The 26,755-nt window shown below is 44.6% G+C and overlaps 1 protein-coding gene across 1 annotated transcript in view; it reads left to right on the plus strand.

Moving 5' to 3' along the window:
• The window catches only part of LOC132396474 (hepatitis A virus cellular receptor 1-like), an 89,068-nt gene that overhangs the window by 61,310 nt on the left and 1,003 nt on the right, over positions 1-26,755 (plus strand). The window contains exons 2-3 of the mRNA XM_059974016.1: positions 16,056-16,439; positions 25,817-26,215. Coding sequence (XP_059829999.1) covers positions 16,056-16,439; positions 25,817-26,215 — 783 coding nt within the window. The remainder of the gene's footprint in view (positions 1-16,055; positions 16,440-25,816; positions 26,216-26,755) is intronic.

Raw genomic sequence — 26,755 nt, forward strand, 5'->3', positions numbered from 1 at the left:
CATTGATCTACCAAATCATCCTGTTTCTACCATCACTGCCGCGTGGCACAGGCAGCAATCCAGAGATTACTACCCTGGAGGTCCTGCTTCTCAGCTTTCTACCGAGCTGTCTAAATTCTCTCTTTGCTTTTCTTTCCGATGTCATTGGTACCAATATGTATCAAAATGTCTGGCTGCTCTCCCTCCCTCTACATAAAGCTGAGGACGTGATCCGTGATGCCCCTGACTCTGGCACCTGGGAGGCAACATAGCATCTGGGTGTCCTGTTCACATCCACAGAATCTTCTGTTTGTTCCTCTGAATATCGGAAGCAGTTTTGGGCCCCTTATCTTAGAAAGGATGTGCTGAAACTGGAGAGGGTTCAAAGGAGGCTCACGAAAATGATTCCAGGATTGAATGGCTTGTCACATTCAGAGTGGTTGATGTCTCTGGGCCTGTATTCACCAGAATTCATTAGAATGAGGAGTGACCTCATTGAAACCTATCGAATGGTGAAAGGCCTCGATAGAGTAGATGTGGAGAGGATGTTTCCTATGGTGGGGAGTCTAAGACCAGAGGACACAGCCTCAGAATAGAGGGGCATCCTTTTAGAACAGAGATGAGGAGGAAATTCTTTAGCCAGAGAGTGGTGAATCTCTAGAGTTTGTTGCCGTAGGCAGCTATGGAGGCCTAGTCATTATGTATATTTAAGAGGGGTGTCGTTCCCCCTCTCCAAGCATCTGATGAACCCAAAGGAATGGCAGAGACTGGTACAGTTTGGCACCAGTTGCATCGAGGAGTTGCCAGTCAGTGTTGAACTTAATGTAGATCTGCCTGATGGACTCCAGCTCCAGAATTTCATCTTGGGGGTTTACTCCCGAAGCCTTCCTCATGAGTGAGTACAGTCACAAAGGGTGTGATGCACCATCAATAACTCACACTGAGACGAAAGGCGAGATATCGGCTTTTATTGACTGGAAGAAGGAACCAGGAGTGAGTGTCCATCATACCATGTCCTGGAGACTGAGGCCGAGCGAAAGGCCTCAGATCGCCTTTATACAGGGGCCTGTGGGAGGAGCCACAGGAGCAGTCAGCGGGGGGCGTGTCCAGACAGGCACATAGTTCACCACAGGGTGGAGATTTGAGATCAGAGTTTTCCCTCTCCTAGATGAGCTGCCAACCACGGCTGACAAGCCCCATCTGCCCAAAGCAACTGGTTTTAAAGTGTCAGTAACCCACATATGCCCCTTCACCTGTCATTAGAAACGGTTCCTCTGGGTTTAGTAGCTGAGCCACACGTGATGGCCAGGAGCTGGACTTCGTTGTCAGAGGCCATTTGAGGCACACGCCATTGGGAGCATTTAATAGGTAGTGGGAGCTTGTCCGTATTACCACTCTCAGCTATAACAACAGTAACCCTTTACAACGGGTAGTCAAAACTGCCCAACGCATTGCTGGCAGCAGCCTACCCAGCATCAAACTCATATATACACAGAAATGTGCCAATAAAGACCAGGTAACACCATGAATGATCTCACACCCACCCACCCCTCGCTCATGGACTGTTTGTCCCACTCCCATCAGCACCACACTGGGACCACCAGACTCTAAAACAGTTACTTTCCCCAAGCAGCAAGTCTGATCAACCCCTCCCCTCTCCACACCCCCACCACCACCTCTTCATTATTTCCTGACATCTCCTTATGTACACACACTCCTATGCCTCGTGTCACTTTATGGACACACAACCGATCTGTGTATAGAAACTATCTTATGCGTTTATACTTATTTTGTGTATTTTTTGTATTATTGTGTTCTTTATCTCAGTGTTTTTTCGTGTTGCTTCGAACCCAGTGTGACAGTTATTTCATTCTCCTTTACACTTGTCTACTGGAAATGATATGAAACAATTTGAATGTTGAATGTTGAATCCGGGGTTCCTGCGGTGCATTTTGTTTCCAGCATCTGCAGTCTCCTGTGCCCCCATGATGATGGTCACACTGCCTTCGGTGAAACCCCGGACACTAACTCCGCCTGTGTCCAGTTATCTGCAGGACCTCTTCCTCCTGGTCAGTTCTCCCCCTCCAGTCCCTTGCTTTATGGTTTCTTTCCCATTGACCTCACCCACTAATTTCAATTGCCAGATCCATGTATCTTATCCATGTTCACTCTAGGAATTGGACTGTAAGGTCAGAAGATATAGGAGCAGAATTAGGCCATTCGGTCCATTGAGTCTGTTCCCCCATTCCATTATGTCTGATTTAGTTTCCCCCTCAACCCCATGTTCCTGCCCTCTCTCTGTAACCTTTGATACACTTCCTAATGAAGAAACTATCAGACTCCGTTTCAAATATACGCAGTGACTTGGCTTCCCACAGTCGTCTGTGGCAATGAATTTCACAGAATCACGACTGTCTGGCTGAAGAATGTCTGATACCAGAGGGTGTGTGATTCAGCTGGGAGGGGGTAAGTTCAAAGGGGGTGTGGGGACAAATTTATCTTTACAGAGAGAGTGGTGGGTGTGCAGAACACACTGCCGGGGTTGGGGGGGGGGAGACAGATTCCGTAGAGGCGTTTAAGAGACTCTTGGACTGATGCATGAATTGTGGTTTGGGATATAGACTTTGTGTAGCAGAAGCAGTTAGTTTAGTTAAGCATTCAATTACGAGTTTAAGTAGTTTGTGGACCGAAATGTCTTTTCCCGTGCTATCCTGTTCTATGACTTTCTATCCAGCCCCCTGCAGAATTCTCTGGAAATTCTACAGTTCCGTGCAAAAGTCTTAGACACCTATATATAGCTGGGGTGCCAAAGACTTCTGTATTTGTCAACGTGGAGCGGAGAGAGAGTTTGTAAATCTGGTGGAAGCAAAAGCTGTTGGGAATGGTGAGGATGAAGTGTGGGACGGGGGCAGAGAAGGAGTGCTGGGGCAAGGGATGGTGTGGGTGCAGACACCCCCAGACCTGAGACGCCAAGATCATCTGATTCCAAACAACTGTTTTACCGATCACTACACGATGTCTCTCTGGTGTTTCCCGCTCCCTTCCCCTTTTCCCAGCCATGATTGCCCCCTCCCTGTCCCCTTTCCCACTCTCAGTCCACAATCGAGTCCCCTATCAGCATCAGGTTTATCATCACTCACAAATGCCACAGAACAGAGAACATTGAAGAGTACAGTGAAGGAACAGGCCATTCGGCCCATAATGTTCACTGAACCAACTAAAAAGTAAATCAACCCCCCCACCACCATCTCTCCACCTTCCTCACACCCATGCGCCTATCCAAACGTCTCTTAAAAGCCTCCAATGTATTTGCCTTCACCACCCTACCAGGGGGGACATTCCAGGCATCCATCACACTCGGAGTAAAAAACTTACCCCTTACGGCCCCCTTGAGCCTACCCCCCTTTCACCTTCAATGCCCTCTGGTATTGGACATTTCAACCCTCATCTTAACCCTAATGTCGGCAGATCAAGCAGCATCTAGTGACAAGAGCCCAGAGTCAAAGTTTCGAGCCGAGACCCTTCTTCAGGATGGAAATGAAAGGGTCTCAGCCTGAAACATCGACTGTTCACTCCCCTCCTGCCCGACCTGCTGAGTGCCTCCAGCATTTTGTGTGTGTTGCTCTGGACTTGCAGAATCTGGTGTTTGCAAATTACTGCAGGACTGTGCAAAAGTCTTTGGCACCAAGCTATATATATGTAAGTGCCTAAGACTTTCCCACAGCATCGTACTTGCATAAAATTTGCTTCCAGTAAATGCGAAGAGTTTGTAACTACCGTCATGAGAAAGTGCACTGTGTTTGAAATGACTTCCTGCCAGCTACTAACTTCGACAGTGGCTGAGAATTTTTTTTTGAGGAAGTGAAGCAGCAAATCGAGCAGCTTCTGTATTTCAGCGAGAGAATGAAGAAAGAACTGAAGTGTGAGAGGACTCCACACTGAAGCGCTGGAAATGCTCTCTCTCCGGGTTTGTCTCTGCACGGTCCTGTTGTCCGTCTCAGTCCGGGGATACAGTAGGTGTTTTCCATTGTCCCCTATCTCCCCGTTGTCTCTCTCCTAAAGGCTCGTTTTACTTTGTGGCGCAGCGCGATCTATTTGGACGTTGGTTCTGCCAGTGGAGGGTTGGCGTTGGGACCCTGTCCTTCCCTGAGTGCTGGGGTGGACTGCCTTCCGGTGACGATGAACCCCAGTACTATTGGGAAGAGACGTCCAAGTTTGATCCCAGTTAAAGGCCGGGCACAATTCCAAGCCTGGGTGGTGATGAATTTGGAGCGAAGCTGTAGTGTGGTGGTTAGCGTGATGCTTTACATTCCCTGTGACCCAGGTTCAATTCTCGCCGCTGTCTGTACGTTCTTCAGTTCTCAATGCTATTTGCTTATTTTTATTGTTTTCACGATCTTTCCCCTTTGCACATTGGCTGTTCGACGGCCTTCAGAATCAGAATCAAGCTTAATATCACCGACATATGTTGTGAAACTTGTTGACTTTGTGGCGGCAGTACGATGCAATACCTAATAACAGAGAAAAACTGAATCACAGTAAGTGTATATATGTGTATAAAGTAGTTAAATAATAGCACCAAAACAGAAATAAAAAAGTAATGAGGTAGTATTCAGGGTTCATTGTTCATTCAGAAATCGGATGGCAGAGGGAAGAAGCTGTTCCGGAATCGCTGAGTGTGTGTCTTCAGGCTCCTGTACCTCCTGCCTGGAGGGAGCAATAGGGCATGTCCTGGGTGATGGGGGTCCTTAATGATGGATGCTGCCTTTCTGAGGCACCACTCCTCGAAGATGTGTTGGAAACTACGGAGGCTCGAGCCCACGATGGCGCCGAGTAATTTTACAACTCTCTGCAGATTCCTTCCATCTTATGCTGTAGCCCCCCACCCCCCATCCCCCATTCCAGGCGGTGATGCAGCCAGTCAGAATGCTCCCCACCGTACGTCTGTAGAGATGGGCGAGTCTTTTACGTGACATACCAAATCTCCTCAAACTCCTGGTGAAATATAACCGCTGTCGTACCTTCTTTGTAATCACATCAACATGTTGGGACCAGGTTCAGTCCTCCGATGTTTTGAAACACCCAGGAATTTGAAACTGCTCACTCTCTCCACTTCTGATCCCTTGATGAGGATTGGTTTGTGTTCCCTCGTCTTACCCTTCTGAAGTCCACGGTCAGCTCTTTGGTCTTACTGACGTTGAGTGCAAGGTTGTTGCTGCGACACCACTCCACTAATCGGCATATCTCACTCCTGTACGCCCTCTCATCACTACCCGAGATTCTACCAACAATGGTGGTATTGTCAGCAAATTTATAGATGGTGTTTGAGCCAGACAGTCATGGGTGTAGAGAGACTTGAGCAGTGGCTAAGCACACAGCCTTGAGGTGCACCAGTGTTGATTGTCAGTGAGATGGAGATGTTATTAGCAATCTGCACAGATTGTGACATTCCGGTTAGGAATTCGAGGATCCAGTTGAAGAGGGAAGTACTGAGGCCCAGTTTCTGTAACTAATCAATCAGGACTGTAGTAATGATGGGTTCTTTTGGGTTTCTTTGTTCTGTGGCTGCCTGTAAGGAGAGAAATCACAAGGTTGTATAATCCATATATACATTGAACTCTGAACTCTGAACTCACTGTGACCTCATGGGTTTCCTCCAGGTGCTCTGGTTTTCTCCCACAATCTACTGGTTGGTGGGTTAACTGGTCATTGTGAATTGTCCCGTGATTAGGCTCGGGTTGTTAGGCATCACGGCTCAAAAGGCCGGAGGGGGCCTATTCTGTATTGTGTCTCAGTAAATGAATATACTTGGGAGGGGTGCCTGCGGGTGGTGGTGTTCACATCCACCCGATACCCTGATGTGGAGAGGTGGTGGCTGCTGGAATAGCAGGGCGAGTAACTGCGTTGCGTGTTGTAGACGGCGCACACCGCGGCCACTGTGCGCTGGCGGTGGAAGGAGGGAGTACTGACTGGGTGCTCAAGTGGTCACTGTTGTCCTGGGTTGTGTGATGTTGTAGTTGTACAAGATGTTGGTGAAGACATATTGAGTACAGAGTTGGGATATTATATTGAAGTTGAGAAGAATAACATAATAATTTATAATACTAAAGAACACAATAAGTATTAGTACATTAGACAGCTTATATACGTGGATTGATTGTATATACATAAAGTTCCATATGAATGACAACTTTATCATTTCCTGTCAGTCACCTGAAGTACAGACACTCCTGAGCCTGGAGTCACTTTATGGACATAAAGTCTATCTGTCAATCTATATATCAATCTATGTATAGAAACTATCATATGTACAGTATTTATATTTATTGTGTTATTATTATTGGCTCTTTATTTTATTGTATTTTTGTGCTGCATTGGATCCAGAGTAACAATGGTTTTTTTCTGCTTCACACTTGTGGCCATCTATTGAATACCAAAAGGACGCAGAGAACACTGGACGGTCCAGCACAGTACAGTCCCTTCAGCTCTCAATGTTGCTCCAATCTTTTATCCTGCCCCAAGATCAATCTAACCCTTCCCTCCCACATAACCCTCCATTTCTCTTCCATCAGTGTGTCTATCTAAGTGTCCCTAATGTCTCAGCCTCTACGACCACCAGGACGTTCCACACACCCACCACTCTCAGTCGAAAACTTACTCCCTATACTTTCACCAGTCACCTTAAAATTAGACCCTCTCATATTAGCCAGTTCTGCTCTGGGTATGTAAGTAACTCTGTCTTGTTGGACATGGTCATAGTTTGACCCCCATCTCAACCTCCCAATGAAGCCGTGTTGTTGATAGAGTCATTCCAGTCTCACCACCTTCTGAGTTCCTCTTAAAATTTTCACCTTTCACCCTCTACCCGTGACCTCTGTTTGTAGTCCCACCCATCCTCAGTGGAAAAAGCCTGCTTGCATTTACCCTATCTGTAAAGGATGCAAGAACTGCATTAGGATCTCAGCTTGAAATGTTGACAGTTTATTCCTCTCCATTGGTGCTGCCTGATTTGCTGAGTTCCTCCAGAATTTTGTGTTTGTTGCTCGAGATTTCCAGCTTTTGTTTATTGCTTGCCAGAAGCTTTACAAGTTCAATAATCTACCTGACAATAATGGACATTTTGATCGAGTGCTCTATTGGATTGCTGTTTGCAAAACTGTCACAGGTTCCACTGAAGTGCATTGAAGTGAGAGGTTTTACTGCTTGATGGCATTGAGCACTGGTTGTAGCCCTTTTAAAAGGCCATTCTGCCCATTGACCTCAGGCTGGCTCCATGCAAAAGCACAAACAGGAAAGATTTGGCAGATGCTGGAAATTCAGAGCCACATAAAATGCTGGAGAAACAGCAGGTCAGGCAGAATCTATGGAGGGGAATAAACTGTTGAGGTTTTGAGACAAGACCTTTCATCAAATTCCATACAGGCAACTGTGGGAATTGAACCCAGGTTGCTGGTTCTGTAACAGCATAACTGTAACCACTGTACACTGTAACCACTGTAGCAACTCGCAATTTTAGAAGGATTTATTATCCTTCTTCACCCCATTTTCCTGCCTTCTCCACATAACCTTTGATGCCTTTAGAAGTCAAAAACCTATCAACCTCTGCATTAAGTACACCCAATGACGGTCTCCACAAACTTCTGTGGCGATAAATTCCACAGATTCAACCCCTTCTGGCTAAAGACATCCCTCCTCATCTCCATTCTAAAGGTACGTCCCTCTAAGCTGAAGCTGTGCACTATGGAGTAACACACAGGAAATGGTGGAGGAATTCAGCAGATCAGCCATCAACTACTGAGAGGAATATACAGTCATCGTTTTGGGCTGGAAAGGATGGGGACAGTCCACAATATCCTGAAATGGGAGGGTGAGCAGCCAGAGGTTGTGGTACATATTGGTACCAACGACAAAGGCAGAAAAAGGGTGGATGTCCTAAAGACAGAATACAGGGAGATCGGAAGGAAGCTGGGAAGCAGGAGCTCGAAGATAGTAATCTCGGGATTGCTGCCTGTGCCACACGACAGTGAGTATAGGAATAGAATGAGATGGAGAATCAATGTGTGACTGAAGGATTTTTGGATCATTGGGACCTGTTCTGGGGCAGGTATGACCTGTACAAAGAGGACGGGTTGCACTTGAATCTGAGGGGGACCAATATCCTTGCGGGGAGGTTTGCTAAGGCTGTTGGGGAGGGTTTAAACTAGAATTGCAGGGTGTGGGAACCGAAGTGAAAAGGCAGAAGATGGGGAGGTTGGAGCACAAGTAGAGACAGTAGTGAGTTTGTGAGGAGGGATGGGCAGATGTTAGAGCGAAGTTGCACTCAGCCTTTTGGTTTGAGATGTGTCTATTTTCATGCAAGGAGTATCATAAACAAGACTGATTAACTTAGAGCGTGGATCAATACATTGACGTTGTGGTCATTACAGAGACTTGGATGCCTCAGGAATAGGAATGGCTGCTGATTATGCCTGGCTTCAGAGGTTTCAAAAAGAACAGAGAGGGAGGCAAAAGAGCTGGGGGCATGACATCGCTAATTAGGGATAGTGTCATGGCTGCAGAAAAGGAGGAAGTCATGGAGGGATGGTCTACTGAGTTAGTGTGGGTGGAGGTCACAAACAGAAAGGGGTAATAACTCTACTGGGTGTTTTTACAGACCCTGCAATAGTAATGTGGATACCGAGGAGTAGATAGGGAGACAGATTATTCTAATAATAGGGTTGTTGTGATTGGTGATTTTAACTGTCCTACTATTGACTGGAATCTCCCTAGAGAGAGGGGTTTAATGGGGTGGAGTTTGTTAGGTGTGTTCAGGAAGGCTTTCTGACACAATATGTAGATAAGCCAACAAGAGGAGAGGCTGTACTCGATCTGGTATTGGGAAATGAACCTGGTCATGTGTCAGATCTCTCTGTGGGAGAACATTTTGGAGGTAATGAGCACAACTCTGTCTTCTTCACCATAGCTCTGGAGAGGGATAGGAGCGGACAATTTGGGAAAACACGTAATTGGGGTCGGGGGAAATATGATGCTGTTAGGCAGTGTGATGAACCCCTAGGTCTATCTTGCTGTGGACTGTCATTTTAAGAGAGAATGCCTGAGTGACGTCAGCCACCAGCTTTCTCAGCTCCTGTTTGATTCTCACTAAGAGAGAGAGAGGGGCAGAACTGTTCACCTCTGCAGCTTGTTTTGATTTAAGCAAGGACACTCACTCACACACAGTCAGTCGCAGTTGGAGTCGGACAAGGGAAGGAAGCCAGTGACTAAGGGGTCATGGTTGGAACTTCCGAGTGCCCACAAGGGTGGGTTGAGCATTGACCCAGCACGTTGATAAGTGGCTATCACGTTGTGTGAATGGGGGCAATCTTGTGGAATCTACCTATGTGTTAACCCTTGCCTGGGTGGTAGTTCCATTTGTAGTTCCCTTATCCTTGTGATAAGCTACTATTGGTGATAATCTGTAAAAGGATTTGAAAAACAACGGATAAATCCTATGGCAATTGTTATCTTGTTTTACCACCATGGAACTTGTGGAATACGACATAAATGCCCTCTCTCGACATTCACCTTGGATTACAAATCTCTCTCTCACATCATTTAATCTGAGGATGAACTGAACTTTCATACCTCACCATCTCACGATTTTAAGCCTGGAGCCCCCCCGCCCCCCGAGCTCAGTAGTTTGGGAGTTATATTTACACATATGGATACTCATAACACTGTTAACTTTTGATTATTCTTGTTTACACTGCTATGTTAAGTAGATACTAATAAAGATAGTGGTTTCAACATCAAATCCAGACTACAGGCGTGGTCTATTGCTGCTGGCTCATTTAAACCATTATGGGTACGTAACAAACAGGAACTTAGGAGAATAAATTGGGAGATGTTCTCAATGAAATGCACGGCCAAAATGTGTCAAATATTCAGGGAAGATTTGCATGGAGTTCTGCATAGGTATGTTCCATTGAGGCAAGGAAAGGTTGGTAGGGTTAATGAACCATGGTGTACAAAGGATGTAGAAAATCTAGTTAAGCAGAAAAGAAAAGCGTACAAAAGGTTCAAGAAACTAGGTACTGTTAGAGCTCTAGAAACTTCCAAGGTTGCTAAGAAGGAGCTTAAGAATGGAATTAGGAGAGCCAGAAGGGGCCATGAGAAGGTCTTGGTGAGCAGGATTAAGGAAAACCCTAAACATTCTACAAGTATGTGAAGAGCACGAGGGTGACCCGTGTGAGAATAGGACCCATTAGGTGCGATGGTGGAAACGTGTGCATGGAGAGAGAATGTGCCAGACCTTTCGAAAAGCATAAAGTTAGATAGTTCACTGGGACTGGATGAGATATAGCCCAGGGTACTGTGGGAAGTGAGGGAGGAGATTGCTGAGCCTCTTGCAATGATCGTTGCATCATCGATAGGAATGGGAGAAGTACCAGAGTATTGGAAGTTTACAAATGTTGTTCCCTTGATCAAGAAAGGGAGTAGAGATAACCCAGGAAAGTATGGACCAGAGAGTCTGACTTCAGTGGTGGGCAATTTCCTGGACAATATCCTGAAAGGCAGGATTTATGAGTATTTGGAGAGACATCATCTGATTAGGGATAATCAGCATGGCTTTGTCAAGGGCAGGTCGTGCCTTACGAGCCTGATTGAAGTCCCTGAGGATGTAACAAAACACATGGATGAAGGTAAATCAGCTGATGTAGTGAATATGGATTTCATTTGGGCATTCCATAAGGTTTCCCATGCAAGGCTCCTTCGGAAAGTCAGGAGGCATGGGATCCAAGGAGACCTTGATTTGTGGATCCAGAATTGGCTTGACCACAGAAGACAAAGGGTGACGTAGATGGTCCATGTTCTGCATGGAGGTCGGTGGACTGTGGAGTTTCGCCAGGATCTGTACTGGTTTCCGTCCTCGTTGTAATTTTTAAGTGACCTGGATGAAGAAGTAGAAGGATGGGTTAGAAAGTTTGCTGATGACACAAAGATTGGAGGTGTTTTGGATAGTGTGGAGGGCTGTCAGAGGCTACAGTGGGAAATTGATAGGATGCAGAACTGGGCTGAGAAGTGGCATATGGACTTCAACCTGGATAAGTGTGAAGTGGTTCATTTTGCTAGGTCAAATATGATGGCAGAATATAGTATTAATGGTAAGTCTTGGCAGTGTGGAGGATCAAAGAGATCATTGGGTCTGTGTTCATAGGACACTCAAAGCTGCTGCACAGGTTGACAGTGTTGTTAAGAAGGTATATGGTGTGTTGGCATTTATCAGTTGTCGGATTGAGTTCAAGAGCCAAGAGGTAATGTTACAGCGATATAAGACCCTGGTCAGACCCTACTTGGAGTACTGTGCTTAGTTCTGGTCACTTCACTACAGGAAGAATGTGGATACTATAGAGAGTGCGAAGAGGAGATTTACGAGGATGTTGCCTGGATTGGGGAGCATACCTTATGAGAATAGGTTGAGTGATCTTGGCCTTTTCTCCTTGGAGTGACGGAGGATGAGAGGTGACCTGATAGGGGTGTATAAGATGACGAGGGGCATTGATCATGTTGATACCCAGAGGCTTTTTCCCAGGGCTGAAATGGCTAAAATGAGGGGGAATAGTTTGAAGGTGCTTGGAAATAGGTACCGAGGTGATGTCAGGAGTAAGTTTTTCACAAGTGAGTGCGTGGAATGCACTGTCAGTGGCGGTGATGAAAGTGTATAATAGGGTCTTTTAAGAGCCCGCAAGAGTACGTGGAGCTTAGAAAAGTAGAGAACTATGCGCTAGGGAAATTCTAGGCCGTTTTTAGAGCAGGTTTCCATGGTTGGTACAACATTATGCTACGAAGCACCTGCAATGTTCTGTAAATTTCTATATTCTGTGTTCTAAGACAATATACAAAGGTGGGGGGGAGGGGATGGAGTACAAGATGGTGGTGAGAGAAGAGACCAGGTGAGAGAGAGGGTGTCTGGGTAGGGCAGTGGAATGAAGTAAGAAGCTAGGAGGTGATAGGTGGAAAAGGTAAAGTGCTGAAGAAGAAGGGATCTGATAGGATAGGAGAGTAGACCATGGGAGGAAAGGATGGAGAAGGGGAATCAGAGGGAGGTGATAGGCAGGTAAGGAGAAAAGGAGGGCGTATCAGAGAGAAGGGAGAAGGGAGGAGAAATTACCACAACTTGGAGAAATCGATGCTGATGCTTTCAGGATGGAGGACCCCCCCCCCCCCCCCGATGGAATCTGAGATGTTCTTCCACCAAATGACTATAGGAAAGATGTTCTCCAAATCCACTCTACCCAGGCCTATCAATACTCAAACCGACTACAGGAACAATCCTCTCCACATACACTCTATCTAGGCCTATAAATATTCAGGTTACCTATCAGGTTGCAAAGAGATCCCCCCTCAATGACTATAACCTCTTGATTCTTATTCTCGGTGTCCTTTCCCCTTCTCCACCCAGGCTAAAGTCATGAAGTTTTGTTACAGCCTTATAAAACTCTAGCTAGGCCACATCTGGAGTATTGTGTACAGTTCTGGTCACCCCACTGTAGGAGGTATGTTGAGGCTTTGGAGAGGGTACAGACGAGGTTCACCAGGATGATGCCTGGATTAGAGGGCATGTGCTATATGTTTTCTCTGGAGCGACGGAGTCTGAGGGGAGATTTGATAGAGTTTGTAAGATTATGAGAGGCACAGAGAGAGCAGACAGAGAGTATCTTCCTCCCAGGGTTGAAATGTCTAACACCAAAGGCCTGCGTTGAAGGTGAAAGGGGTTTAGAGGGGATGTGAGGGGTAAATGTTTTACACAGACAGTGCCGGGTGACTGGAATGCTCTGCCTGGGGAGGTGTTACAGGCAGATACATTAGTGGCTTTTAAGAGACATTTTGATCAGCACATGAACAGACATTGGACATTGAAATGGACATTGTGTAGGCAGAGGGGTTAGTTTAGTAGGTCACTAATTTAATTGGTTTAGCACAACATTGTGGGCTGAAGGGCCTGTGCCTGTGCTCTACTGCTCTGTGTTGTATGTTCTCATGTTAAATACAGTAAATCTATGATCATCTGCTACTGAGAAATCCCGGTTGTTGCCTCCCTGGCTCACCAGGTGCCTGTGGTTCACGGAGCCATTCTGTTTCCCATTATCAGGTAATAAAAATGAACTTCTGACATCACGATCGACCACAACGTGAGTAACACACAAAATGCTGGAGGATCTCAGCAGCTCAGGCAGCTTCTATGGAGGGGAATAAACAGTCAATATTTTGGCCTGGGACCCTTCACCAGGACTGGAAAGGAAGGTGAAAGATGCCAGAATCTGGTGGTGAGGGGAGGGGGAATGGCTGGGTTGTTCTTACACAGGGCCAGTATGAACTCAATGGGCTGAATGTCCTCCTGAATGCTACAACTGTTCCGTCACTCCGTGCTAATTCCAAGAGCTCTCCTCTCCGTAACCGGTGCCCCCGATTCTCCAAACACTTCCCCACCTGAAAATGAAGTGGCAGGATTGTAAAAGCCATCGGCCCCGGGGAACAGACGAGAATGACAAACCCCCGAAACCCTGACTCGACCCCAGCCTGTAACGCTCTATATTTCAATAAGAGTCTGAGGTGAACTGGTTTGTCACCAGAGACACTGGCAAATTTCTACAGAGATACCTGGGGAGCGTTCTAACTGGCTGCATCACCGTCTGGTCTGGTGGGGCCACTGCTCAGGATCAGAAAGACCAGCAGAAAGTTATAAACTCAATCAGCTCCATCGTGAGCACTGGTGTCCCCAGCACCCAGGACACCTTCAAAATGCAACGCCTCAAAAAGGTGGCATCCATCATTACGGACCCAGCACCCAGGACATGCCCTCTTCTCATTGCCACCATCAGGGAGGAGGAACAGGAGCCTGAAGACACACACTTACCAATTCAGGAACAGCTTCTTCCCCTCCACCATCAGATTTCTGAATGGTCAATGAATCCATGAGCTCTTCCTCAGAATTTTTCCACTCTTTTTGCCCAACTTGTTTATTTCCTTTCCTTAGTTTATATGCACTGACTGCAATTTATAGGTTTTATTATTATACATTGCCTTGAACTGCTGCCGCAAAACAACAAATTTCATGACATACGCCAGTGATGCAATCTCGTTGTCTATTCTATTGTTTCTATATTAAATCTGATTCTGATTCTGACGTAACCCCCACTCCGGTCTCTACAGCACCAACTGCAGCGTGTAGCCCACTCCTGAGTATCCATTATTGCACATGTAAACCCCCCAGCCTGGACCCTCCTATGGATCACAGCCTGTTCCCAGTCCTGGATATCCATTACTGATCATTTAGTTGTCAGGCCCTGCTGGTGTATCTGGAAGATCGCTGAAATCCTGTGTCAATCAACTGTTGGGAAAGATGAAGGATGTCTTCAATCCTTCACTGCTGCAGTCAGAAGCCCCACCTGCTTCAAAAGGGTAACATCAGACCGGTCGATGCCCAGGCAGAGCAGGGTGAGCTGCCTTAACGACCATCACCCAGTGGCACTCACATCTACTGCCATGAAATGCCTTGAGAGGTTGGTCTTGGCTGGAATCCACTCCTGCCTCAGGAAGAGCCTGGGCCCATGGCAATTTGCCCGTCACCACAACAGGTCTACAGTAGATGCAATCTCACTGGCTTCTCACGTGGCCTTGGCTCACCCGGACAACAGCAAAACCTTTGCACTGCTTATCAAATTGAACTTTTATATATATTTATTGTAAAGTTGGAGGTGAAGTTAATGAAGTCGACGAGCTCAGCATGTGTGCAGGAAGCAGCGCCGATGCAGTCGTCGATATAACGTAAGAAAAGAGGAGAACAGATACCGGTGTAGGCTTGGAACATAGATTGCTCCACATGGCTGACAAAAAGGCAGGCATAGCTAGGACCCATGCGGGTGCCCATGGCTACAGCTTTAGTTTGGAGGAAGTGGGAGGAGCCAAGGAGAAATTGTTAAGCGTGACGACTAATTCCGCAAGGCGGAGAAGAGTGGTGGTAGAGGGTGACTGACTGGGTCTGGAATCCAGGAAGAAACGGAGAGCTCGGAGACCTTCCTGGTGGGGGATAGAGGTATATAGGGACTGGACGTCCATGTTGAAAATGAGGTGGTGGGGGCCAGGAAACTTGAAATCTTTGAAGAGATGTAAAGCATGGGAAGAATCACGGACATAGGTGGGAAGGGTTTGAACAAGGGGAGATAAAACAGAGTCGAGATAGGCAGAAATGAGTTCAGTGGGGCAGGAGCAAGCAGAGACAATGGGTCTGCCTGGACAGGCAGGTTTGTGAATCTCCATGTCTGTTTCCCAGATTTTTCACCCACTTTCCCCACCTTCCCCACGCTTGACCCGGTTCCACCTGCCAGACGCATCTCCCCCAGTGGGTCCCATTCTCATCTCAGAGTATCAGGCTGGAGAGTGAGTCCTTGGTGGTCCTCCCTCAAACAACTGATTACAATCACCTCTCTCCATCTGAATCTCCTTTCCTTCCCTCTTCTCCATCTGTCACCACTTACCACATCTCCCATCCCCCTTCCCCTCCCTACCCAGCACAACCTGCCCTTAACCTCACACCCCACCTCAATCACCTCAGACCCGTCTCACCCCACCTCAATCCTCAATCACCTGATACTCCTGTCCCACCCTCCTCAATCTATCAATCACCTCAGTATCCTGTCCCACCCCTCCTCTATCACCTCTGACTCCTCTCTCACCCCTCCTCTGTCCATCAATCACCTCAGATTCCAGTTTCACTTCCCCTTTCCCTCTGGCCATTCGACATTCCTCTAACAGTCCCGATGCAAACCAAGACTTCAACGTCTTTTCACACCCACAGATGCAGCTCGACCGGCTGAATTCCTTCAGCAGATTGTTGTTCAAATATCGTCCTCTATCTCTCTCTCTCACTCAATTTCTCACTCACTCTCTCTATCACTGCCTCTCTCTCTCTTTCACTGTCTCTCTCTATCTCACTCTCTCTCATTCACTCTCTCACTCTCACTCATTCACTATCTCTCTCTCTGACTCTCTCATTCACTCACTCACATACACTCTCACTATCTCTCTGTCCCCAGACTATTCGATATATGGTTGGTCAATTTCCGGCGCTGATGTGGTCTCGGCAGTGGAAGGAGCCTCCGCCGTGTTACCGTGTACTTTCACCCACCCACCTCCTGATGTCGCCCTGAACGGCTCCGTGATCTGGTACAAGACCGAACCAGGTGCTACAAAACCGGTGTTTAAGTGCACACATCCCGGTTCCGGCCCCTCCGGGTGCGATACAACGACACAGGAGGCTGGAGGAGGGCGGTTCCGATTCGTGGGGAACCTCAGTCGGAGAGATGCCTCGATAATGGTGGATCGACTGAACCGGAGTGACGGTGGTCGGTATCGGTGCCGGGTGGAGCTCAATGTTGACAGCTTTCAAACGGTGGTTCTAACAAATCTGTCTGTGAGAGGTGAGGACCGATGTTTAAGCATTGAGTTGTAAATCTACACTAATCATTTCACATTTCATCTCACTGAAAGCTCATTTTATTCATAATGTACAAGTATATTTTGCAGGACGATCATGTCAAATAGATGTGATTGTCATGTGCACTAGCACATAGAACAACAGCACTGTACAGGCCCTTCAGCCCACAATGTTGTGCTGACCCTTAAACCTGCTCCAAGATCAATTTCTCCCCCTTGCCTCCCACATGCCCTCCATTTTTACATCATCCGTGTCTCTAAGAGTCTCTCTCCCTCTCCCCTCCCTCTCCCCCCCCCCCCCACTCTCCGCCCTCCCCCTCTTCCCCTCCCCCTCCCTCTCCCCTCCCTCTCCCCCTCCCTCTCCCCTCCCTCTCTCTCCCTCCCCCTCTCTCCCCGGTCCGTGACGCTGCTGCCATTTCAGTCAGCAATGAAGGGCCTCCATCTCTGGCAGCATTCGGGGCTTCCTTCATCGTGTCAGTAGCTTCCTCTCGGTTTTCACTGCTGTCAGTCATACAATTCCCGAGTGGGACTCAGGAATACCGTCACACTCAGATGTCGAAGGATTCTCCATTGCAGTTTCCATAACAACATTGTTTTACCCGTCAGGGTTGTTACCCTGAGCTGAACCCCCGAACCTGGAGGATCAGTGATCCTCTCTTACAGAGAATATAGAAACAGAAATCTACAGCACATTACAGGCCATTCGGCCCACAATGCTGTACTGACCATGTAACCTACTCTAGAGAGATTACCTCTTTCTTTTTCAATCTTTTTATTAGTTTTTATAAAAAAACATAATATTATATTAAATAGGTTATGAATACAATAGATTTGAAATTAAATTAGTAACAAGATAAAAATATCTTATTAAACTATCAGCGAAAAAAGATCGTACAATAATCAATCTAATCTACATTGATTATACATGAAAAAGATTAAAAATAATCATCAAAAGAAAAAAAAGTATAAAATACAAGAAAAAATGTATATTTAAGAAAATAATGAAAAAAAACTAAACTAACATGGGCAGTAATAATAGTTTATATGTATATGATAGTGTCAAAAAACTCCGGAACTCCATACCAGAACAAGAATAATAAGAATAAAGGTCCGGAAGAAGCCAAATTAATTCATATGAAAGTGTCGAATGAATGGTCCCCAAGTTTCTTCAAATTTAATTGATGAATCAAAAATAGTACTTCTAATTTTCTCTAAACTTAAACAAGAAATAGTTTGAGAGAACCACTGAAATGTGGTAGGAGGATTTATTTCTTTCCAATTTTGTAATATAGATCTCCTGGCCATTAATGTTACAAAGGCAATCATTCGTCTAATTGAAGGGGAGAATCGACTATCATCTTCATTTGGTATACCAAAAATTGCAGTGATAAAATGAGGTTGTAAATCAATATTCCAAATTGAGGAAATGGTAGCAAATATGTCCTTCCAATAATTATGTAAAGTAGGACATGACCAAAACATGTGGGTCAATGAAGCCACATCTAAATGACATCTGTCACATTGAGGGTTAACATGAGAATAAAACCGAGCAAGCTTATCTTTAGACATATGAGCTCTATGTACAACCTTAAATTGTATTAAAGCATGTTTAGCACATATAGAAGAAGAATTAACCATTTGTAAAATTTTTTCCCATTTTTCCGTTGAAATATTGTATTGAAGTTCTTTTTCCCATTCCTGTTTAATTCTACCCGATACCTCTGGTTGTATTTTCATAATCATATTATAAATAAGAGCCACTAATCTCTTCTGACAGGGATTTAAAGTAAAAATCATATCTGAAAAATCTATCAAAGCTGAATTAGGAAAGGATGGTAAAACTTTATGCAAAAAGTTTCTAATTTGTAAATATCTAAAAAAATTAGATTTAGGTAATTTAAATTTGTTAGAAAGTTGATCAAAAGACATCAAACTACCTTCAGAAAAAAGATCACGAAAACATATTATACCTTTCCTTTTCCATATGCTAAAAGCTTGATCTATTAAAGAAGGTTTAAAGAAAAAATTAAGATAGGGCTATCAAGAACGAAGTTTTTTAGAGTAAAAAATTTACGAAATTGAAACCAAATTCGTATGTATGTTTGACAATAGGGTTAGATATCTGTTTATTAAGTTTAACTAAATCAACAGGGAGAGAAGAACCAAGAACAGAAAATAGAGAATATCCTTGTGTATCATTACATTCTAAATTTACCCACTGTGGGCACAATGGTAAATCTAAATCTAATTTCCAGTATAATAAATTCCGAATATTATTCGCCCAATAGTAAAATCTAAAATTGGGTAAAGCTAAACCACCATCTTTTTTAGATTTCTGTAACTGTCTTTTACTTAATCTGGGGTTTTTATTTTGCCACACAAATGAGGAAATTTTTGAATCAATGCTATCAAAAAAAGACTTAGGAATAAAAATTGGTAAGGCTTGAAATAAATATAAAAATTTCGGTAAAATCATCATTTTAACAGCATTGATCCGACCAAACAATGATAAGGATAAAGGAGACCATCTAGTAGTAAGTTGTTGAATTTGATGAAGCATAGGTAAAAAATTCAATCTGAATAAATCTTTATATTTCTTGGTAATTTTTATACCTAAATAAATAAAATTGTCAGTAACAATTTTAAATGGTATCCTGTCATTCAGTAAAGTTTGTGCATTTAAAGGGAAGAGTTCACTCTTATCCAAATTTAATTTGTAACCAGAAAAACTACCAAATTGAACCAACAAGGATAGAATAGCGGGAATAGAATTATCAGGATCAGAAATATATAACAACAAGTCATCAGCATAGAGCGATAACTTGTATAATTTCTCATTACGGGTAATACCAAAAATATTAGGGGATTCACGAATAGCAATGGCTAAAGGTTCTAATGCAATATTAAATAATAAAGGACTTAAGGGACAACCTTGTCTCGTACCACGAGATAATTGAAAAAAAGAGGATCTATAATTATTCGTAAGGACAGAAGCAACAGGTTTATAATATATTAATTTAATCCATGATATAAAATTAGAACTAAAGTTAAAATGTTTCAAGGCATTAAATAAGTATATCCATTCAACTCTATCAAAAGCTTTTTCAGCATCTAATGAAATAACACATTCTGGGGTTGTGGGTGAGGAAGTGTAAATTATATTGATCAATTTTCTAACATTAAAAAAGGAGTATCGGTTCCTAATGAAACCAGTTTGATCTCCTGAAATAATCTGTGATAGTACCTTTTCTAACCTAACAGCTAAAATTTTTGTAAGAATCTTAGAGTCTACATTTAGTAACGATATAGGGCGATAAGATGCACATAAAGTAGGATCTTTATCTTTTTTAAGAATTAAAGAAATAGTAGCTTCATAAAAAGACTGGGGTAGTCTCTTCTTAATAAATGCATCATTAAAGATTTCACATAACCAAGGGGAAAGCAAAGAAGAAAAAGTTTTAAAAAATTCTATAATATAACCATCGGGGCCAGGAGCTTTCCCTGAATTCATCGATGAAATAGCTTCTCCTACCTCCGCCATAGAAATAGGAGCATCAAATAAACTTCGATCTTCATCTGTCAGTTTGGGAATATTCAAATTGTTAAAAAAATTATCCATCATAGACATATCACCATCAAATTCTGATTGATATAAAGATTTATAAAAATCTTGGAAAGTATTATTAATTTCTTTATGATCAGTAGTCAGATTACCGTCTTGTTTACAAATTTTAATAATTTGTCGCTTAGTCGAAATAGCTTTTAATTGATTAGCTAACAATTTACCAGTTCGATCACTATGAATATAAAATTGAGCCCTGGTCTTAATTAATTGATTCTCAATTGAAGAAGATAACAGTAAGCTATGTTCCATTTGCAGCTCAACTCTCTTCTTATAAAGTTCCTTGGTAGGAGTAACGGAATAAATCTTATCAATTTCTTTAATTTTATCCACCAATAAAGCTATATCTAAATATCTTTGTTTTCTTTTCCCAGCAGAATATGAGATAATTTGTCCATGAATAAAAGCCTTAAAAGAGTCCCAAAGTATTCCTCTGTCAATCTCTTCGGTATAGTTTGTTGAAAAAGAGAGATTACCTCAGGGCTCTTGAACTCAATCCCACAGCTGACGAATGCCAGTACACCAGACACCTTCTTAACACCACTGTCAACCTGTGCAGCAGCTTTGAGTGTCCTATGGACAGAGTCCCCAAGATCCAGCTCATCCTCCACACTGCCACCAGTCTTACCATTCATATATTCTGTATTCAAATTTGACCTACCAGAATGAATCACTTCACACTTATCTGGGTTGAACTCCATCTGTTCTACACACCCTCCACTCTGTGTGTAATGAACCTGCCTCTGACCTCTGACATCCCCCCAATACTTTCCAGGAAAAGTCTCTGGCTGTCTGCTCGATTATGCCTCTTATCATCTTGTTCACCTCTATCAAGTCACCTCTCATCTTTCTTCACTCCCAAGAGAAATTCTCCAGCTCGCTCAACCTTTCCTCATTAAACATCCTCTCTGGTCCAGGCAGCATCCTGGTAGATCTCCTCTACATCCTCACGAAAGCTTCCTCATCCTTCCTGTAATGAGGTGAGTGGAACTGAACTTACTTGCTGCTGCAGGGATGATTTTCATTGCATGTCTGCCTACGTGTCTGCACAGGTACAGTGAAAATCCAGTTGCCGTAGCAACACAGGCACAGAGCGTTGCATCAGAAAAGCAGCAATCAAGGTCAAGTTTATTGCCATCTGACTGTACACAGATACAGAACGTCAAGGTGTCTTGTACATCAGTCAATGAAAGTAAGCATGCAGGTACAGCAGGCAGTGAAGAAAGCTAATGACATGCTGGCTTTTATAACAAGAGGAATTGAGTATAGGAGTAAAGAGGTCCTTCTGCAGTTGTACAGGGCCCTGGTGAGACCTCACCTGGAGTACTGTGTGCAGTTTTGGTCTCCAAATTTGAAGAAGGACATTCTTGCTATTGAGGGAGTGCAGCGTAGGTTCACAAGGTTAATTCCCGGAATGACGGGACTGTTATATGTTGAAAGATTGGAGTGACTGGGCTTGTATATACTGGAATTTAGAAGGATGAGAGGGGATCTGATTGAGACATATAAGATTATTAAGGGATTGGACATGCTGGAGGCAGGAAGCATGTTCTGGCTAATGGGTGAGTCCAGAACTAGAGGCCACAGTTTAAGAATAAGGGGTAGGCCATTTAGAACTGAGATGCGGAAAAATTTTTTCACCCAGAGAGTGGTGGATATGTGGAATACTCTGCCCCAGAAGGCAGTGGAAGCCAAGTCTCTGGATGCACTCAAGAGAGAGTTAGATAGAGCTCTTATAGATAGCGGGGTCAAGGGATATGGGGGAGAGGGCAGGAATGGGGTACTGATTGTGTATGATCAGCCATGATCACAGTGAATGGCAGTGCTGGCTAGAAGGGCCGAATGGCCTACTCCTGCACCTATTGTCTATTGTAAACTCGGGATTGCAGCCTGTGCCACGAGACAGAGAGGGTAGGAACAGGAAGTTATGGCAGATGAATGCGTGGCTGAGGAGTTGGTGCAGGGGGCAGGGGTTCAGGTTTCTGGATCATTGGGATCTCTTCTGGGGACGGTCTGACCTGTACAAAAAGGACGGGCTGCACCTGAACTGGAAAGGGACCAATATCCTGGCGGGCAGGTTTGCTGGAGCTGTTGGGGAGGGTTTAAACTATTTTGGCGGGGGGGTGGGAATCAGAATGTGAGTGCAGAGATTAAGGTAGAAGGACAAGGGCATGATGCTATGTGTTCTGAGTTGGTGAGGAAGGACAGGCAGGGGACAAAACATAAATGTAGCCAGTTAGAGGGGTTGAAATGTGTCTATTTCAATGCTAGGAGTATTAGGAATAAAGGGGATGAACTTCGAGCATGGATCAGTACATGGAACTACGATGTTGTGGCCATTACTGAAACTTGGCTGGAGGAAGGACAGGATTGGCTGATGCAGGTACCAGGATTTAGCTGTTTTAAAAGGAACAGAATGGGAGGTAGAAAGGGGGAGATGAGTAGCATTACTGGTCAGGGATAGTATCACGGCTATAGAAAGGGAGGACGCTGCAGAGGGAATGTCCACTGAGTTGGTCTGGGTGGAAGTCAGAAATAGGAAGGGATCAATCGCTGTGCTGGGAGTAGTCTATAGGCCCCCAAATAGCCCTCAGGACACCGAGGAGCAGATAAGCAGGCAGATTTTAGAATGGTGCAGGAAATACAGGGTTGTAGTTATGGGTGATTTCAACTTCCCACACATTGACTGGCATCTCCTGACTGCAAGGGGGATAAATGGGGCTGAATTTGTCAGGTGTGTTCAAGAAGGATTCCTGACACAATATGTATACTGGCCGACGAGAGGAGAGGCCATACTGGAGCTAGTTCTGGGTAATGAACCTGGTCAGGTGACAGACCTCTTGGTGGGGGAGCATTTGGTGAGAGTGACCACAACTCCCTTAGCTTCAGCATAGCTATGGAAAAGGATAAAAACAGACAAAATGGGAAAGTGCTTAACTGGGGAAGGGCTAACAATGAAGGGATGAGGCAGGAACTAGTGAGAGTAAATTGGAAACAGATGTCCAAGGGTGAAAACACAGAAGTAATGTGGGAGAAGTTTAGGGACCACTTGTGCTGTGTTCAGGATAGGTTTGTCCCACTGAGACAAGTTTAAAATGATAGGAAAAGGGAACCATGTCTGACAAAACACGTGAGGCAACTCATCCAGAGGAAGAAAGAAGCATATGTTAGATATAAGAAGCAGGAAACAGGGGGGGCTCATGAGAAATATAGGATAGCCAGGAAGGTGCTTAAGAAAGGACTGAGGAGAGCTCTAAGTCTTGGCATGTCGGATTAAGGAGAACCCCAAGGCGTTCTACACGTATGTGAAGAACAGAAGGATGAATAGAACAAAGGTGGGGCCACTAAAGGATAAGGAGGGCAATATGTGCTTGGAGGTGCAGGAGGTTGGGGAGGTCCTAAATGAATACTTTGCTTCAGTATTGACAAGTGAAAAGGACCTTGATCAGGGTGAGATCGAAATAGAGCAGGTCTGTGCACTGGACAATGTGGAGATTAAGGAAGAAATATTGGATCTTCTTAAAAACATCAAAATTGATAAGTCCCCAGGACTGGATGTGATATACCCCAGGTTGCTGTGGGAGGTGAGAGAAGAAATCACTGGAACAGTAGCTATGATCTTTGAATCCTCTTTGGCTGCAGGGGAGGTGCCGGAGGATTGGAGAATGGCAAATGTAGCTCCCCTTGTTTAAAAATGTTAATAGGGAGAATCCTGTGAACTAGAGACTGGTGAGTCTTACGTCGGTGCTCTGAAAACTATTGGAAAGGATTCTTAAGGATAGGATCTATGAGCATTTGGAGAAGTCCAGTCTGCTCAAGGATAGTCAACATGGCTTTGTGAAGGGAAGGTTGTGCCTCACCAGCCTGACTGAGTTTTTTGAAGAGGTAACAAAAGAAATTGATGAGGGTAGGGCAGTAGATGTGGTCTACATGGATTTTAGCAAAGCATTTGTCAAGGTCCCCCATGAGAGACTCATCCAGAAAGTCATGAGGCGTGGAATCAATGGAACCTTAGCTGTTTGGATAAAAAATTGGTTTACAGGAAGAAAGCAGAGGATCGTAGTGGAAGGAAAGTATTCTGCCTGGAGGTCGGTGACTAGTGGAGTGCCACAAGGATCTGTCCTGGGACCCCTACTCTTTAAGTATAACTGAGAATGCATGTAGTTTGCAGCACAGGTAAACAGTAAACAGCTCAGTGCACCATCTTTGTAGAAAGCAGGGTTCACTGTAGAATTCCTTCTCAAACACACCAGCTCAGGCTGTAGAACACTTTCAGTACAGTAAGTATTACACTGGAGAGGGTTCACTGTAGAATTCCTTCTCAAACACACCAGCTCAGGCTGTAGAACACTTTCAGTACAGTAAGTATTACACTGGAGAGGGTTCACTGTAGAATTCCTTCTCAAACACACCAGCTCAGGCTGTAGAACACTTTCAGGACAGTAAGTATTACACTGGAGAGGGCTCAGTGTAGAATTCCTTCTCAAACACACCAGCTCAGGCTGTTGAACACTTTCAGTACAGTAAGTATTACACTGGAGTGGGTTCACTGTAGGATTCCCTTTCAAACACACCAGCTCAGGCTGTTGAACACTTTCAGTACGGTAAGTATCACACTGGAGTGGGTTCAGTGTAGATGAAGATACAGATGAAGATGAAGATGAAGTACAGATGAAGATCATGTTCATTGTCGTCTGAGTGTACATCTCCACAACAAAATGTAACAGTGTTCCTCTGGATCACGGTGCACCCAGAAAACATCTACAGTATCACATCACACACAGCTCATAATGCAAAATATTCCCACAGCTAAGTTAATAAGTTAGTGACTAATGCCATTACACTGGACTGACTGGTGTTGTTATACAATACTGACTGGTGTTGTTTCATTGTGGTGATTGTGTTGTCACACTGTACTGATTAGTGATATCACACTGTACAGATCAGTGTTGTTACACTGTACTGAGTAGTGTTATAATTCTGTAGTGACTAGTGCCATGACACTGTTATGCCTCGTGTTATGCTGTTGTGACTAGATATGTTACTCTGTAGTGAGTAGTGTTATTACACTTTAGTGAATAGAGTGGTCACACTACAGTGACTAGTGTTACAATGTAGTGACTGATGTTCTTACACGGTACTGGTTAATGTTATACTTCAGTCATTAGCATTATTGCACAGTAGTGACTAGTGTTGTTACACTGTACTGATTAGTGTATTCACACTGTAGTGATTAGTATTGTTACACTGTACTGATTAGTGTTGTTACACTGTAATGATTAGTGTTGTTACGCTGAAGTGACATTGTACAGTGACTGTATCTACTGGTGATTGGTGTTGTACTGTACTGATCAGTGTTGTTACACTGTACTGATTGGTCTTGTTACACTGTACTGATCGGTGTTGTTAGACTGTACTGATTGGTCTTGTTACACTCCACTGATTAGTGATGGTGTCAATTGGTTCAACAACTGAATGTCTGAAGGGAATTAGCTGTTCCTGAACGTGGTGGTGTGAGATTTAGGCTTCTCTGCCTCCAGTCCGATGGGGCTGTTTTATATTCGAAAGAGGTTCCCTAGTTTGAATGGTTTGCAATGAGTGAGACACATGTGGGGGTCTTTTCATTCTGGTGGTCACTGAGGGGAGTATTTATTGTTTTGTTGGCTGGAAATTTTGTCAGTGGTTAAACATGTTTGGTGGGTGTTAACTGATATATTCAGGCACCTGTCCTTCCCTCAGCTCCCGGCGAGAGTGTTCCAGTGCTGAACGGGACTGAAGGAGCTTCGGCCACGTTACCCTGTGTGTTCACACGGCCTCAGCAGAGATTCACCGCACACACGGTGACGTGGATGAGGAAGGATCCCTATCGACACATCGTCACCTTCAGGCGTATTCGAAATGGACCGTGGGCAGCAGAAAACGGAGTGACTCGGTACGAGCTCGTCGGGGACCCAGAGCATGGAAACGCCTCGACCAGTATAAAGCAGCTGAGAGTGGAGGACAGTCACAGCTACCTGTGTCTGGCTGAGTTCAGGAAAAGCCAGCATTATTATTATTATTATTGGCCCACCAGAGACCACGTCAAACCCCCATATATCCATGTGTTCCAGAGTGAGATCCGGCTGCAGGTCAGATCAGGTAAGAAATCATTGACACATTCTGCAGGGCATGGGGAGGGTTTTAGGGGTGGGTGGGGGGAAGCCTGCTACCATTATCCTTTCTCTAATCAATCCCCACCCCCGTGTTTATCTGTCTGTCCCCGAGTGAGATCTGACTGTAGATCAGACCCGGAAAAGAACCCGTCACCACATTCAAGTTCAAGTTTAATTGTCAATCAGCCACACGTGCATACAGCAAAACAAAAGTGTTCCTCCAGGGACAAGGTGTAAAGCAGAGTAGCAACAGCACACAGTACACATTGTTATGATGGCAGAAAAGCATACAGTCACAAAAAGACATAATATAGCCCAAGTTCCTGAGTGGTCTGGCTTGGAGCTGGATGGTAGATTGGATATTGTCCTGGTCCAGCTTGTCTCTCACTAAGTGAACACTGGGGGGCAGCACTGAGCAAAAGAGGAAGGCAGCACCAATGGGAGGGGCCTGTCCCCAACCCACGACGGACTCCAGCACGTCCACAGAGGCCTCTGCTCTCTCCCACACCATCTCGGCATCTTCTGC

The sequence above is a fragment of the Hypanus sabinus genome, chromosome 7, assembly GCF_030144855.1.
Source record: "Hypanus sabinus isolate sHypSab1 chromosome 7, sHypSab1.hap1, whole genome shotgun sequence".
NCBI lineage: Eukaryota > Metazoa > Chordata > Chondrichthyes > Myliobatiformes > Dasyatidae > Hypanus > Hypanus sabinus.